Source organism: Felis catus, chromosome A1 (assembly GCF_018350175.1).
Source record: "Felis catus isolate Fca126 chromosome A1, F.catus_Fca126_mat1.0, whole genome shotgun sequence".
Taxonomy (NCBI): Eukaryota; Metazoa; Chordata; class Mammalia; order Carnivora; family Felidae; genus Felis; species Felis catus.
Genome location: NC_058368.1, coordinates 142,304,429 through 142,320,090, shown reverse-complemented (window position 1 = coordinate 142,320,090; position 15,662 = coordinate 142,304,429). Strand labels below are relative to the sequence as shown.

Below are 15,662 nucleotides of genomic sequence, written 5' to 3'. Positions count from 1 at the left end.
GAGTTCAAGGAAAAAGATAACTGCAAAAAGGATACGTGATTTATTAACTTTGGAAAGCTGAGTTTCAATATTCAATAGTATGTGTGACCAGTTCAGAAAACAAGTAACAGCTTTTAAGAGAGAAAATGAGTAGCAAAATATGGACAGAAAGAACACAGCCTAGTCTTCAGGGTTTTGAAAAGGATAAAAGGCAAATGTGCAAAATATTTCAAGAGTGCAAAGTGGTTTTTTTCTTTAACTTTTTAAATTTTATTTTTGAGAAAGAGAGAGAGAGAGACAGAGTGCAAGTAGGGGAGAGGTAGAGACAAAGGGAGACAGAGAATCCAAAGCAGGCTCTGGGCTCTGAGCTGTCGGCACAGAACCTGATGTGGGGCTCCAACCCACAAACGTAAGATCATGACCTGAGCTGAAGCTGGATGCTCAGGCGCCCCAAGAGTGCAAAAGTGTTCTTAAATTAGTTATTTCTTAAGTTAGTTATTTCTATTTTCCTTGTACATTTTCTTAAGTTACCAGACAGTAAAAAATTAAGAAAAAACAGTTCTAAGGAATTATCTTCTTTAAAATGAGACTCCCCAAAAAGTTCTTTATCATCTTAAAACATAAGTGTTATTCCCAGGGTCTCTATATGATGTACAATCTACATGTTTGGACACACATAGGATATCAAAAATATATAAGACACAATAAAACCTTATATATACAAATCATAACTTTGATTTCTCTACATAATAATTTTTTTAAGGCTATGAAAATAGCCATGGGAATTTTACAGAAAGAAGTATAGCTAAGATAATTGGGCAATCACTAAAATAAAATTCATGTTATAACCCAGCCCAAACCCATCATCAGCTTACTTTATACTCATAATTTCATGTCTTTCAATTTCAAATACAAACAAAATGCACGTTCCACACTTTTTTACTTCTATTTATCAATTAGGCAAATATGCTTTATATTCAAAAAAAGAAATCAGAATATGTATTTTTTTAATTCCAAATTAAAAAAAAATTTAACATTTATTCAATTTTGAGAGATTAAGAGAGACAGAGCACAAGCAGGAGAGGGGCAGAGAGAGAGGGAGACACAGAATCCCAAGCAGTCTCCAGGCTCTGAGCTGTCAGCACAGAGCCTGACACAGGGCTCGAACCCATGAACCACAAGATCATGACCTGAGCTGAAGTCAGATGCTTAACCAACTGAGCCACCCAGGCACCCCAATTCCAAATTTTCAAAATGAGGCTGACTCTTCATGAAAGAAGCCCTAAGTAATAACAGGATTTTAAAATATTCCCTTTTTAGAGTAAGTTAAAAACGTGAGGCAATATTATCTATCCATAACTTCTAATTGTAATGCTCAGAGAGCACACTTGTAACAAGAAGAACAAAATGGCTTGAGGTTACACTGAATTAGGAGCAAAATGGGAGGGGCACCTAGGTGTCTCAGTCGTTAAGCATCCAACTTCGGCTCAGGTCACAATCTCATGATTTGTGAGTTCGAGCCCCTCATGGGGCTTTGTGCTGACAGCTCAGAGCCTGGAGCCTGCTTTGGATTCTGTCTCCCTCTCTGCCCCTCCCTGATTCACACTCTCTCTCTTTCTCATCTCTCTCTCTCTCAAAATCAAACTAAACATTAAAAAAAATAATAAGCAAAATAGGAAAATGAGAACTGCACATAAGATTAACTATAAAAATTTACAGATGTAAAATGTCACTTACCTTTTTAAACATAACTAGTGAAATGACCGCTGATGCTGTGAAAAGTGCTGCTATGATGATCATCATAATTCCAACAGGAATACTTTGGTTGAGACCAGTAAGGGATGAAATCCAACCACTAACAAGTAATTTTTTTAAAAAAGAGTATAATTAGACAAATAAATTAATGCCGGGTTTTTAAAAAATAAGGACCAACACATATTCAGCACTTATAAGCCACACAATGTTCAAATTCTTCATGTTAACTCTTTTAATTCTCACAACAATTCCCTTAGATGCTATTTAAAAAAAAGTTTTTTTTTTAAACATTTATTTATTTTTGAGAGACAAAGCATTAGTGGAGGAGGAGCAGACAGAGAGGGAGACAGAGAACCTGAAATAGGCTTCAGTCTCTGAGTTGTCAGCACAGAGCCCGACGCTCGAACTCACAAAACATAAGATCATGACCTGAGCTGAAGTCAGATACTTAACCGACTGAGCCACCCAGGCACCCCACAGATAGATGTTGTTTTAAATCCCTATTATACACATAAGCAACTGAATCAGAGATATTCAGTAACTTTCTCAGTCATATAGCTAATAAATGGCATAGTCTAAATTCAAACCCAATAGAAAATGCCAGAGCCTAAAGTGTGTACCACCAGATTTTACTTTTTAAGTATAGGCATTCATTATTACTTTAAGTTCATTTTAAATTCTGCTTAGTTATGGAAAAAAATATTTGTAAACCATATATCCAACTAATGATTAGCATGCAGAATATATGAAGAACTTTCAAAGTTCAACAGTTAGAAAAAAAAATTCAATTAGAAAATGGGCAAAACACATGAAAGGATGTTTCATCAAGAGGCTATAAAGAGGGGGGAAGATCACATGAAAAGATGTTCAACATCATGAGTCACCAGAGAAATACAACTTATAACCTCAGTGAGATATCACTATCCATCTATCAAAACAGCTAAAATTTTAAAAAGTGACAACACTAAATGCTGGTCAGAATGTGGAAGCTGAGTAACTCATACATTGTTGGTGGCAATGTAAAATGGTACAGTCATCCTGAAAAACAGTCTGTTAGTTTCTTAAAAAGATCACTAAACATGAAACTTCCATATGAACCAACAATTATACTCTTGGATATTTATCACAGAGAAATGAAAACAGATGTTCACATAAAACCTGTTCACAAATGTTTGTAGAGGCTTTATTTATAATAGCCTAAAATGAGAAAAGTCTAGTCCTTCACTGGTGAACGGATAAACAAACTGCGGTACATCCAGAGTTTTACTGAGGAATAAAAAAGAAAGAACTATGGCTACTGATACACACAATAACCCAGATGAATCTCCAGAGAACTATGCTGAGCACAAAAAGACAAAAGTTACTTATCCCATGATGCCATTTATACAACTTTTTTTTTTTTTTTTAAGTGGGCTTCATGCCTAGCATGGAGCCCAATGCAGGGCTTGAACTCACAACCCCGAGATCAAGACCTGAGCTGAGATCAAGAGCCAGGCACCTAACCACTGAGCCACCCAAGTGACCCCATTTAAATAACATTCTTAAAATGGCAAAATAACAGAAACGAACAACACATTAGTGATAGCTGGGGTTAATAAGTGGATGAGGGCAGGAGGGAAATTAATGTGCTACAAAAGGGCAACATGAGGGATTCTCTGGTGATGGAAATGCTATCTCTACTTATGACTGTCAAGATTCTTGTTTCGAAATTATACCATGGCTTTGCAAGATGTTACCCTTGGGAAAATTTGGTATAGAGTTTTATTTCTTCTAATTGTGTGAATCTGCAATTATCTCAAAATAAACAGTTTAATTTTTTAAAAAGTTGCTGGATCACATGAGGTTGATCTTCAAACGGGTCATCTGGTATGGCCCCTTCCTATCAGTCTCCTGTGCTATGTAGCCACTACACATTCTGTTATGCTCAATTTTAACACTTTCTTCTGAATCTGTGCTGAAAAAAACTAAACAAATTACTTCAATTTCATAAGAATAAAAAAAAAAAACTTGTGCTGTTAACATAAACAGTGTATTTTTTAATTAAACATTTAAGAACATTTTCTTTCCCTCATATGCCAAAGACTGAACACACTATTAGAAATGATAACGAGGGGCGCCTGGGTGGCGCAGTTGGTTAGGCGTCCGACTTCAGCCAGGTCACGATCTCGCAGTCCGTGAGTTCGAGCCCCGTGTCGGGCTCTGGGCTGATGGCTCAGAGCCTGGAGCCTGTTTCCGATTCGGTGTCTCCCTCTCTCTCTGCCCCTCCCCCGTTCATGCTCTGTCTCTCTCTGCCCAAAAATAAAATAAACGTTGAAAAAAAAAAATTAAAAAAAAAAAAAAGAAATGATAACGAATGCTACGTTTTTCAAGAACTGATTTAAGGTATCTATAAAAATTCTCTACCTGTATACATGCCCATTAGGAGATCCACAAAGCTACCGATAATTGTCTGATTGCCAGTCTCTATTGTGATTTGGTGGTAGCACACTAAACTTAAGTCCTCAATTCACTCCAGCTACATGCTTATTTTAGTTTATGTACAGTGCAGCAAAACTGTCTTGTATATGGTGTTGTTTATAAGAACTCAACTGTATGTAACTCAATTAAAATACAAGAGAGGAAGGGATAATTTTAGAGATGTGTACTCTTCTACCCACTTTTTCATTCAAGGAATGATTGTTCCAAAGTGTATGAACACAGATACAAATTTGCTATTATCTCCTAGCTTGAGTCCAAATAGTTTCAGTTTCTGAGGGTCTCCCAGAGTGAGCATTGCAGTGATACCATTTTTCAAAGACAAGTGTTCACATGCATGTGTTTGTATGGAAATATATGTTTATATACCTAAAATAGTGCTTTACACATAACAGGTATTCTTTTCCTTTAAATCGTACAAGTTCTTTCCTCTCCCCTCCACAATCCTTGGCCCAGCTCTGACCACTCCTCAGTCTTTTTACTCTTCCTTTTAGTACCTGTTATGTATACATTTCATTTAAACTAGATACAATACGCTGTTTTTAAAAATGGCAACCTAGGGGCACCTGGGTGGCTCAGTCAGTTGAGCATCCAGCTCTTAGTTTTGGCTCAGGTCATGTTCCAACAGTATGTGGGTTTGACCCCCACAATGGACTCCAAGCTAACAGTGTAGAGCCTACTTGGAGTTCTCCCCCCTCCCTCCCTCCCTCTCTCTCTCTCTCCCCCGCTCCCCTGCTCACTCTCTAAATAAATAAACTTTAAAAAAAAGTTTGTTTCTTGAAAAAAAAAAAAAGATGGCAACCTAATTTTCATATAGAATGGTTTGCCCAAAGGTTATGCCTTAGACATTTTTTAAATTGCATTTTTTACTATTTCTACTTTTGATAATCTGGCTTTTCCATGTTAACTATTTTTAGAAAGCCAAAAATTATATAGAGGTACTACACAAACAGATTAAAACTAGAGTAATTAAAGTAAACGGCTTACCAGTTGCCCCAATTATGAAATCCTGCAGCTTGGAGTACATGAACAGCAAACTGACAAATATAGACGAAGAAGAATACAAAGAATCTGAATGAACTGTCACTCCTTTAAAAAAAAGGGGGGGGAGGGGAGAAAACAGAGGAAAATGTCATTTTTCTCAGTACTTTTATATTCACATGAAGAAAGACTTAATTTAAACATTAAGAAATAAAAATATTTTTAAAAATACCACTGGCAACCACTAAAGGCTATCATAATAATGTACGTGAACCCTTTTTCCAATACTCAATGATGACACTGTAACTCCAACCTCATTTTTGGTCCTTTCACTTTTCAACTGTACCACAAACATCATGGCAAAAAAATTTTGTTTTCTTTTCAATTATTAAACTGTTTGAGTTATAATTATACAACAAACAGCAAATACTTTAAATACACATTTTGATAAAGTTTGACATATGATATACCCACGAATCTACATCAACAAAATAATGAGTATTTTCCAAAAGTCTCCTTGTGCACCTGGATAATCTCTCCGTCTTCATTTCACTCACTGTTTACTGTCACTACAGTTTTCATATTTTACAATTTTACATAAATGAGATCATACAGAATATACCTTTTTGTCTGCTTTCTTTTACTCCACCCAATTATTCTGAGATTCATTTGTGTTGCTGCATGTATTGAGTTCATTACTCTTCACTGAGTAGTATTCCACTGTATAGATAGACCACAGTTTGTTTATTCATTCAACTACTGATGGACTTTGAAGTTAAATCTAGTTTTTTACTATGACAAATAAAACTGCTATTAACATTCATGTATAAATCTTCACATGAACGTAAAGTTCCTTTTCTCTTGGGTAACTATCTAAAAGTAGAACAGATAGGTCACCTAAAAGGTATATGTTTTAACTTTTTAACAAACTGCCAAACTGTTTTCCAGAGAGGTTATTCAGTTTTATAGTCACAGTGGCACTGTATGAATATTCCAGTTCTTCCACACATCTCACCAACACTTGGTATAGTCAACCCTTTAAATTTTAGTCAATCTTATAGGTATATAATGCTATCTCATGTAGTTTGAATTTGCATTTCCTAATAGCTAATGTTGTTGAGCACTTTTTCATCCACTTTTTGCCATCCATACATCTACCTTCTGTCATGGACTGTTCACATCTTTTTTCAAGGTTTTAACTGTCTTTTCCTCTTATTGTTAGGTTTTATGAGTTTGGACATACCACTCACTTATCAGATAAATGTCTGGCAGGATTTTCTCTGTCTCTGGCTTGTCTTTTCATTCTTTGTAGGGTGTCTTTTAAAGAGCAGAAGTTTTGCCTTTTTATGAACTCTAATTTATGAGTTAGTTCTTTTATGGATCTTGAAATTACTGTTTTATCTGAGAAATCTTTGACAAAGCCAAAAACACAAGAGTTTTTTTTTCTCTGAAGGTTTTATACTTTCAGTTTTGCATTTAAGCTTATGTTCCCTTTTGAATTAATTTTTTAAAATATAGTATGAGGTATGGGTTAAAGTTTTTTCTTATTTACACAGCATTTCTTTAAAAGACTATCCTTTCAGCACTACATTACCATTTTATCTTTTTGAAAAATCAATAATCTATATATGGGTGGGTTTATTTCTGGACACTGTTCTGTCCTACTGTTCTACCTGCCTTCCTTTACGTCAGTATCACACTTATGATTATGGTGGTTTTCAATTAAGTCTTCAAATTAAGTGATGTTAGCTATCCAAACTTATTGCCCTTTTTCAAAGTTGTTTTTGTCATTCTAGGCTTTTATATTTCTCTATACCTTTCAGAATCACCTGTTCAATTCCATAAAAACAACCTGCTGGGATTTTTACTGGAATTGCATTGCATCTACAGATCCATTTTGAGAGAATTCAAATCACAGTAACATCAAACCTTCCAAACTACTAACAAGGTATACTTCTCCTATTATATTTTCTATATACATGAACAAGAGATCTGCAAATAGTTTTACTTCTTCCTTCCTAATCTGGATGCCTTTTCTTTCTTTTTCTTGCCTGTTTATACTGGCCAGGATTTCCACTACAATGTTTTATGGAAGTGTTGAGAATGAACATCTTTATCCTGTTCTTCACCTTAGGTAGAAGGATATAGTCTTTGAGCATTAAGTATGGTGTTAAAACTGTTATAATTTTTCATAGATGCCTTGTTTTCATCCTGAGTGACTGAGTGTTGAATATTTTCACGTTGTATTTTAACATCAATTAAGATAATCTTATGATTTTTCTATTTCAGTTTATAGTATGGTAAATTATTTAATGTCAAACCAACCATGAATTCCTTGAAAAGCTGTATCCACTTGATCATGATACGCTATCTTTTTAACATATTACTTTATTTGATTTGTTTGGTAAGATTTTCAACTGTCGCAAATTTACTCCATTCTCTTTTTATCACAGTGACCATTCCAATGCCTGAACACATATTTCAAGGTCCTTAAAATTTCAACTTACTCAGTACCAGCATAAAACTCCGTTTCCCTCATCAAATACAAAACCAGAAGACACAGAAATAAACCTCAACTTCCTGCTCAATACAATGACGTTCCAAGTTTATATATGCCACCAACCTTTCTTACTGCTTATCTATGAGGAGGCAGTATCACTCATGTCGAAATCGACACTTGCATAAAAATATTTAGTCCATCACTCTATTCCTCTAGAGCATTCTACTTCAGTAGTTACTCATCTTGTTCCCTAAGTGTCTTCACTTCTTCCACTAGGATCTTCCCAGTGTATAAACACAGAGTTTTCATCTTCAAATAGCCTTCCTTTAGCCCTGTCTTCCCTGCTTAACTTCCACCTCCTTGATCTCCCTCCTTCTCACCAATAAGTCTTGATTTCCTCTACACATCCCACTCCTATATATATATATATGCGTGTGTGTGTGTGTATATATATGTATATATATATTTATGTATATATATATGTATATATATATTTATACACACACACACACACACACACACACATATATATATATAATTTATTGTCAAATTGGTTTCTATACAACACCCAGTGCTCATCCCAACAGGTGCCCTCCTCAATGCCCATCACCCACTTTCCTCTCTCCCCCACCCCCCCCAACCCTCAGTTTTAAGAGTCTCAGTATGTTCTCAGTATTTAAGAGTCTCTTATGGTTTGCCTCCTTCCCTCTCTGTAACTTTTATTTTTTTCCCCTCTTCCCCTCCCCCATGGTCTTCTGTTAAGTTTCTCAGGATCCACATATGAATGAAAACATATGGTATATGTCTTTCTCTACCTTATTTCACTTCGCATAATACTCCCTAGTTCCATCCACGTTGCTACAAAAGCCCATATTTCATTCTTTCTCATTGACAAGTAGTATTCCATTGTATATATAAACCACAACTTCTTTATCCATTCATCAGTTGATGGGCATTTAGGCTCTTTCCATAATTTGGCTATTGATGAAAGTGCTCCTATAAACACTGGGGTACAAGTGCCCCTGTGCCTCAGCACTCCTTATCCCTTGGGTAAATTCCTAGCAGTGCTAGTGTTGGGTCATAGGATAGATCTATTTTTAATTTCTTGAGGAACCTCCACACTGTTTTCCAGAGTGGCTGCACCAGTTTTCATTCCCACTAACAGTGCAACAGGGTTCCCATTTCTCCACATCCTCTCCAACATCTATCATCTCCTGACTTGTTCATTTTACAGACCCCATTCCTATTCACTTCTCAATCCACTGCAACATGGCCTCTCGTAATATATTCCTCCAAAGGTACTTCAAAGTCATGACCAACCTATGAATTTCCAATGAACTTTCTCAAGTCTCTCTTTGTTTTTTTAATGGCATCTGACCTCTTTCTCTAACCTAGATTGCTTCTCAGTATCTTATTTCAAGATCCACCTCCATGTCATATTGTAAAACTGTGTTTACAGGAAAGCTTCCTAGGTGATGATTATATCTTCCAATGTTTGAACCACCGACTACAGGATGAAGTCCAAATAATGTAACCAAGCATATCTCTGTCTTCATAAAATAAACTGAAGAACATGTCTTGCTATGTCAATGCTTTTATTTATACTGTGTCTAAAATGCTCAATATAGTCCTCTTTTCTGCCCAGCACACATGTACTCAGCTTTTAAAATGGGTCATTATGTTGGGGGCGCCTGGGTGGCTCAGTCGGTTAAGCGTCCAACTTCAGCTCAGGTTATGACCTTACAGTTCAGGAGTCCGAGACACGCAACGGGCTCTGTGCTGACAGCTCAGAGTCTGGAGCCTGCTTCCAATTCTGTGTCTCCCTCTCTCTCTCTCTGCCCCTCCCCCACTCACTCTCTGTTTCTCAAAAATTAATAAATTTTTTTAAAAAAATTAAAGAAAAAAAGGTGAGTCACTAAGTCTACTCCCCATTCAAAGAGAGGACAATTAAGCACTACTGCTTAGAAAGAGGAGAATCCACATTTATGATTTCAAATTCTGTAAGAAAGATCTGTCCTTTCAGCTCCATTTGTTTATATCCGTATGGACTCATGGATATTTTTCTACTCTTTGGGTTAAAATTAAACACTATCATTTTGTTGCTAAAATTATTCCAGCTTTAGCCTTTCAGAATCTGTTTGCTTAAGCACTTAATCTCTGCTCATGTTGTATTTTCCCTGTTCTAGAATCAGTCATTTCTCCAAAGCACACAAAAGAAGCAGATTTTAGTAGTTTATGACTAATGTTTTCTATATTAGATTTAAATCAAATCGTTCCACTTTCACAGTAATTCTACCAGTAATATATTACACCAAGGCTGGTATTACTTACTGACTATAAAACTTAGAAAACTTAACCAACAAAAAACAAGTAAGTCCCACAACAAAAAAGTTCACAATATAAAAATGCTATTTTGGGAGCTCCTGGGTGGCTCAGTCACTTAGGCATCTGACTCTTGATATCAGTTCAAATCATAATCTCACAGTCTGTGAGACTGAGCCCTATGTCAGAAGCTCTGCACTGATAGCACACAGCCTGCTTGGGATTCTCGTTCCCTCTTTCTCTGCCCCTCCCCTGCTCGTGTGCACTGTGGGGGATAAGCTTAGGAATCCCCCAGGCTTACATCAATGGGTTAACAAGGCGTAAAAAAATACAAAGCCATAAAATGCTCACACCCGAGTTTGGGTAAACCAGATTGCCACCCCAAGAATGGGGGGATGCAAAGCCACCCCAAGAATAGGGAGGTGCAAGGAGCCAAGAATAGGGAGGTACAAAGGCACCCCGAAATAGAAAGGGGGTGCAGATCCCCCAGAACAGACAGGGAGGGGCAAAGACCCTAAACAGGAACAGGCGCAAAGGTGCCCAATACATAGGTATATGAAATAAACGAGATTAGATATTCAGGGTGGAAGCACCCCAATTCAGGGTGGAAGCACCCCCAAATACTATAGCAGAAAAGCTGCTTTCACAGGAGGATAAGGCCAAGTTAGGTAAATTGGTGAACTGGACTATGGACCACTAACTACACTGCAAGCAACGCAGCCCAGAGCAGACATGGTTAACAAAAGAAAAGGTGCCTTATTAATCCTGAGGTTATTCCCCCTATCTGTCTCATCCCCTAGGATAGCTACGTTAAACAGACACGGCGCCTCCTGTCTGCTGTTAACAATCATCTGCCCATCTGCCCGGCGCCAGGATTTTGTTTTATATGGACCCAAACCCCAACACCATATATCTTCAAAAAAAATCCCTTTTCCCTCACGTCCCCAAGTTGATATTCCCAGTTTCTTTGTCTCTTTGTACACACCCATCACATTTGTAAGCTTTCTGATCTGAATAAATACAGGGCAAGGACCCTTATTCGGGGCTCGTGTCTTTTCCCAGACATTAGCCATCTATTGCTTTAATCCTGCATCTACTCTTTTGCTGGCCAAAAGAGAACTTTAGACTTAGAGTCTACGACACTGCACATGTTCTCTCTCTCTCTCACTCTCTCTCAAAATAAACTTTTAAAAATGCTGTTTTTGGGGCGCCTGGGTGGCGCAGTCGGTTAAGCGTCCGACTTCAGCCAGGTCACGATCTCGCGGTCCGTGAGTTCAAACCCCGCGTCGGGCTCTGGGCTGATGGCTCAGAGCCTGGAGCCTGTTTCCGATTCTGTGTCTCCCTCTCTCTCTGCCCCTCCCCCGTTCATGGTCTGTCTCTCTCTGTCCCAAAAATAAATAAACGTTGAAAAAAAAATTTTTTTAAAAAATGCTGTTTTTGCAATCTATATCAAAATAATAACAGCATTTTTCACAGAGCTAGAACAAACAATTCTAAAATTTTTAAGGAACTAGAAAAGTCAACGTAATGTTGAAAAAGAAAGGCAAAGTGGGAGGCATCACAATTCTGAACTTCAAGCTGTATCACAAAACTGTAATGATCAAGACAGTATGGTAGTGGCACAACAAAGACACACAGATCAAAGGAACAGAACAGAAAGCCTAGAAATGGACCCACAGCTATGGGGTCAACTAATCTCTGACAAAGCAGGAAAGAATATCCAACGGAAAAGAGACAGTCTCTTCAACAAATGCTGCTGGGAAAACTGGACAGCGACATGCAGAAGAATGAACCTGGACCACTTTCTTATACCATACACAAAAATAAACTCAAAATGGATGAAAGACTTAAATGTAAGACAGGCAGCCATCAAAATCCTTGAGGATAAAGCAGGCAAAAACCTCTTTGACCTCAGCTGCACCAACTTCTTACTCAACATGTCTCCGGAGGCAAGGGAAACAAAAGCAAAAATTAACTATTGGGACCTGATCAAAATAAAAAGCTTCTACACAGCGAAGGATACAATCAACAAAACTAAAAGGCAACCGACAGAATGGGAGAAGATATTTGCAAATGACATATCAGATAAAGGGTTAGTATCCAAAAACTATAAAGTACTTATCGAACTCAACACACACACACACACACACACACACACACACACACACACACACACAAACAAATAATCCAGTGAAGCAATAGGCAGAAGACATGAACAGCCACTTCACCAAAGACATTCAAATGGCCAAATTTCTCTGAGATATAAACTCCATATACCAGCACTTAACTATCTGAACTCTTACCTCCAAGAGTGCCCAAGAGTGGTTTCTCTATAATCTATTCAAATTATTACAAATGCAAAGTTAGTCCAATTCAAATTTTAAAAATGTTGCCTCATTTTCAACATACAAGCAGTCACTGAAAATATAGGCCATTGTATCAACATGATATAAGAGCATGTGAATCTGACTCTACTGTGAAAACAGTTTTACAACATGGGTTGTACATTCCCTGCCAAAAGCCTAAAAATTATCAAAAATGCAAAAAAGTGAGCTAATCACAATGTTAAAAAGTATATTAAGTATAAATAACTCCCTGTATACCAAATAGTGGAAAACGCTATAAAGTGTAAATTAACAAACTTGAGCAATACAATCATCACATGAATATCAAGTTCATTTGAGATGTTTGAAGGAAAAGCCAGCTAAGGCTGAAGAAATGTGTAAATGCCACAAGACACCCAGGTAGACGGCTGTACCTGAGCCAAAATCAGAAAAAGTCCAGGAAGTAAAACATCATCGGGCTGCCTAAAGACTTCTATTGGTATCCACAACCAAAAGCAGTGGGTCTTGTATACATGAAAAGATTAGTAAACAAAATGTTTAAATAACAAAGCTTGTATATAGCCACTTTAAGCCAAAGAAGATGAGAGTACAAATAGTTAGTTAGAAAATCACTATTGATTTAAGCTAAGTGGTTTTAAACTGTAATCTGCCTCAGTTTACAATCAAGTATTTATGTAAGTAATTATATTTATTCACAATAAACCCACCTATGTAATCTATTTCATCAGTATAAATAAATAAATAAACAATAAAAGCTTTCTGCTACTTGCCATCTGAGCTCTTCCAGATTAAAATCTATTGGAAAACCAAATCTCAAGCCAGCTGGTTTTGGTTTAATGTCTTCAAATAATATACTGCCAAGTTATAACACACCTTTTAACAAAAAAGTCCTCCCCAAAATTTTCATATTAAATTCTCAGAAAACAGATTTATATAATCTTATATAAAGTTTATTTCATATTATATATCAGTATCAGCGATATTAACTATGGTTTGAAGAGGCAGAGAAGACAAGGTAGGTCATTATTTCAAAAGAGCTAATGGAAATTTCACATTTAACCATGATAAGGCAGCACAAGTTAAGTAAAATACCAAATGTTTTGTCTTCAGTAACTTGGCATGGTAACTAAGAGCATGTAGCTTTAGAGACAGACTTGGGCTTAAATCCAGAATCTCCAACTCAAAGTTGTATAGTTTCAAGAAAATCGAAACCTAAGTCTGAGATTTTCTACTGACAAAATGGGAGTAACAGTGGAATCTACTTTTAAATGGATGAAATGAATATAAAGGGCTTAACAGGGAATATGGAGGCACATTCTAAGTAATCAATAAATGTTACTTGTTGGTACCTCTACTACACTAGTACAAAACTGCACTAAAATTGTTTTGTTCGTAGAATATTGTGCTCACACAAGTGATATCTGGCCTCTGATAAGATCATGAGCATGGGACATGGTGGGTAACTTCATTACTATTAAGAGAACAAAGTAATACGTGAGATTCCTGCTGATGTCATAACATTAGAATAAAATAGAACCTACAAAGTACAGCTACTTTCGTGGTCTTAATTACTGTTACTTTGGAATGCAACACTCTAGAAACCAACCCCATTTTCACTCTAATAATTTTGTGCTGAAATCAATTCTTTTTGAACAGGTGCTCCACAGGTAAGCTTTAAAAGGAAAGAGCACAAAACCCACCCAAATTGTGCATAAAATTTTGCATATATATTTTTTCTTTAAAAAAAAGGACTCAAAATTTTTATATTCATAATGGAGTCTGTGACATAAAAACCATTTAAAAATCATTCACTAAATTAGTCTAAATGAAAAAGCATAACACTGGGATGAAAGAGACCCTAGATCCCTACACTCTGTCTTCCTCCTGTCTATGCTTTTCCAAAAGCAGAAGGAAATAAAAAGTTTACATGTAATAAAATTTTTTTTTTACTGATTTATTTTCAGAGAGCGCACGTGTGTGTGTGTGTGTGTGTGTGTGTGTGTGTGTGTGTGTGTGTAACAGAGAGAGAGAGAGAGAGAGAGAACAGGGAAGGGACAGAAAAAGGGAGAGGGAAAGGAATAGAAAGAAAACCAAGCAGGCTCTACACTGTCTCAGCATAGAGCCCAACACAGGGCTTGATCTCACAAACCATGAAATCGTGACTCGAACCGAAATCAAGAGTCGAACGTTTAACCAACAAACCACCCAGCAGGCCCCCCAGTAATGAAATTTTAAACTTAAACAATTTTAAACCTAGACCTGAGGTTCAAGGTCTATATCCTTTACACTTAACCGAGTCTATATTTTGTAATAAAAGTTAATATTGATTGAAAATTATGTGTCAGTGACCATGGCAAACACATGAATTAGCCATTTCATTTTTACAATACCCGCTGTGAGGTAGGCAACAATACTGACTCCCTTTTGGGGCACCTGGGTGGCTCAGTCGGTTAAGCATCTGACTTCAGCTCATGTCATGTTCTCACAATTTGTGGGTTCAAGCCCTGCATCAGGCTCTGTACAAAACAGCTCAGAGCCTGGAGCCTGCTTCAGATTCTGTCTCCCCCTCTCTCTCTCTCTCTGCCCCTCCCCAGCTTGTGCTCTCTCTCTCAAAAATAAACATTTTAAAAAATTTTTAAAAATTGACTCCCTTTTACTGATGAATAAACAGATTTAGAGAAGTTAAATGATCCAAATACAGAGCTGGTAACAGAAATGCTGAGACCTGTCTTTGTGAAGTTAATGTTTTTAACCATGTGATAAATCTATCTGTAGGCTATTATTTCAATTCCATTTTGCCCAAGAAAGCCAATGATCAATCAACAGGATGTGAATGTCTAAATTAAATTAACTTCAAATGCTCACTGTAGTGTTTTCTATATAAGGTGAGCTTACATATTTTCTTTTCATTTGTGATAATTTCAGTTCTCTAAAACACTCTCTTTTAAGAAGAGTCAAGGAGGATACAAAGAACAAAATACTATTTTGCAGCAAATCAGAAAATAGGATTGAAATTAAACAAAACTTTCACTTGATTAAACAAAAATTTTCCTAACAAATGAAATCTCACATCTGAATTGCCATTCAATTTAGAAAGCATAAGTAACGAAAATCAGTCAGTAGTCAACCATTTAAACAATTTTTTTAAATGTTTATTTATTCTGAGGGGCGCCTGGGTGGCTCAATCAGTTAAGAGTCCAACTTTGGCTCAGGTCATGATCTCATGGTTTGTGAGATCGAGCCCTGCATTTGGCTCTGTGCTGACAACATGGAGCCTGCTTGGCTCTCTTTCTCCGCCCCTCCCC

General features: G+C 36.8%; 1 protein-coding gene across 2 annotated transcripts in view; it reads right to left on the bottom strand.

Annotated features, from left to right (window-relative positions):
* The window catches only part of SCAMP1 (secretory carrier membrane protein 1), a 127,156-nt gene that overhangs the window by 16,146 nt on the left and 95,348 nt on the right, over positions 1-15,662 (bottom strand). For both annotated transcript variants that reach the window (XM_003981088.6, XM_019835860.3), the window contains 2 exons: positions 5,197-5,298; positions 1,717-1,834 (listed from right to left, as the gene is read on the bottom strand). In XM_003981088.6, the coding sequence (XP_003981137.1) occupies positions 1,717-1,834; positions 5,197-5,298 (220 nt within the window). The remainder of the gene's footprint in view (positions 1-1,716; positions 1,835-5,196; positions 5,299-15,662) is intronic.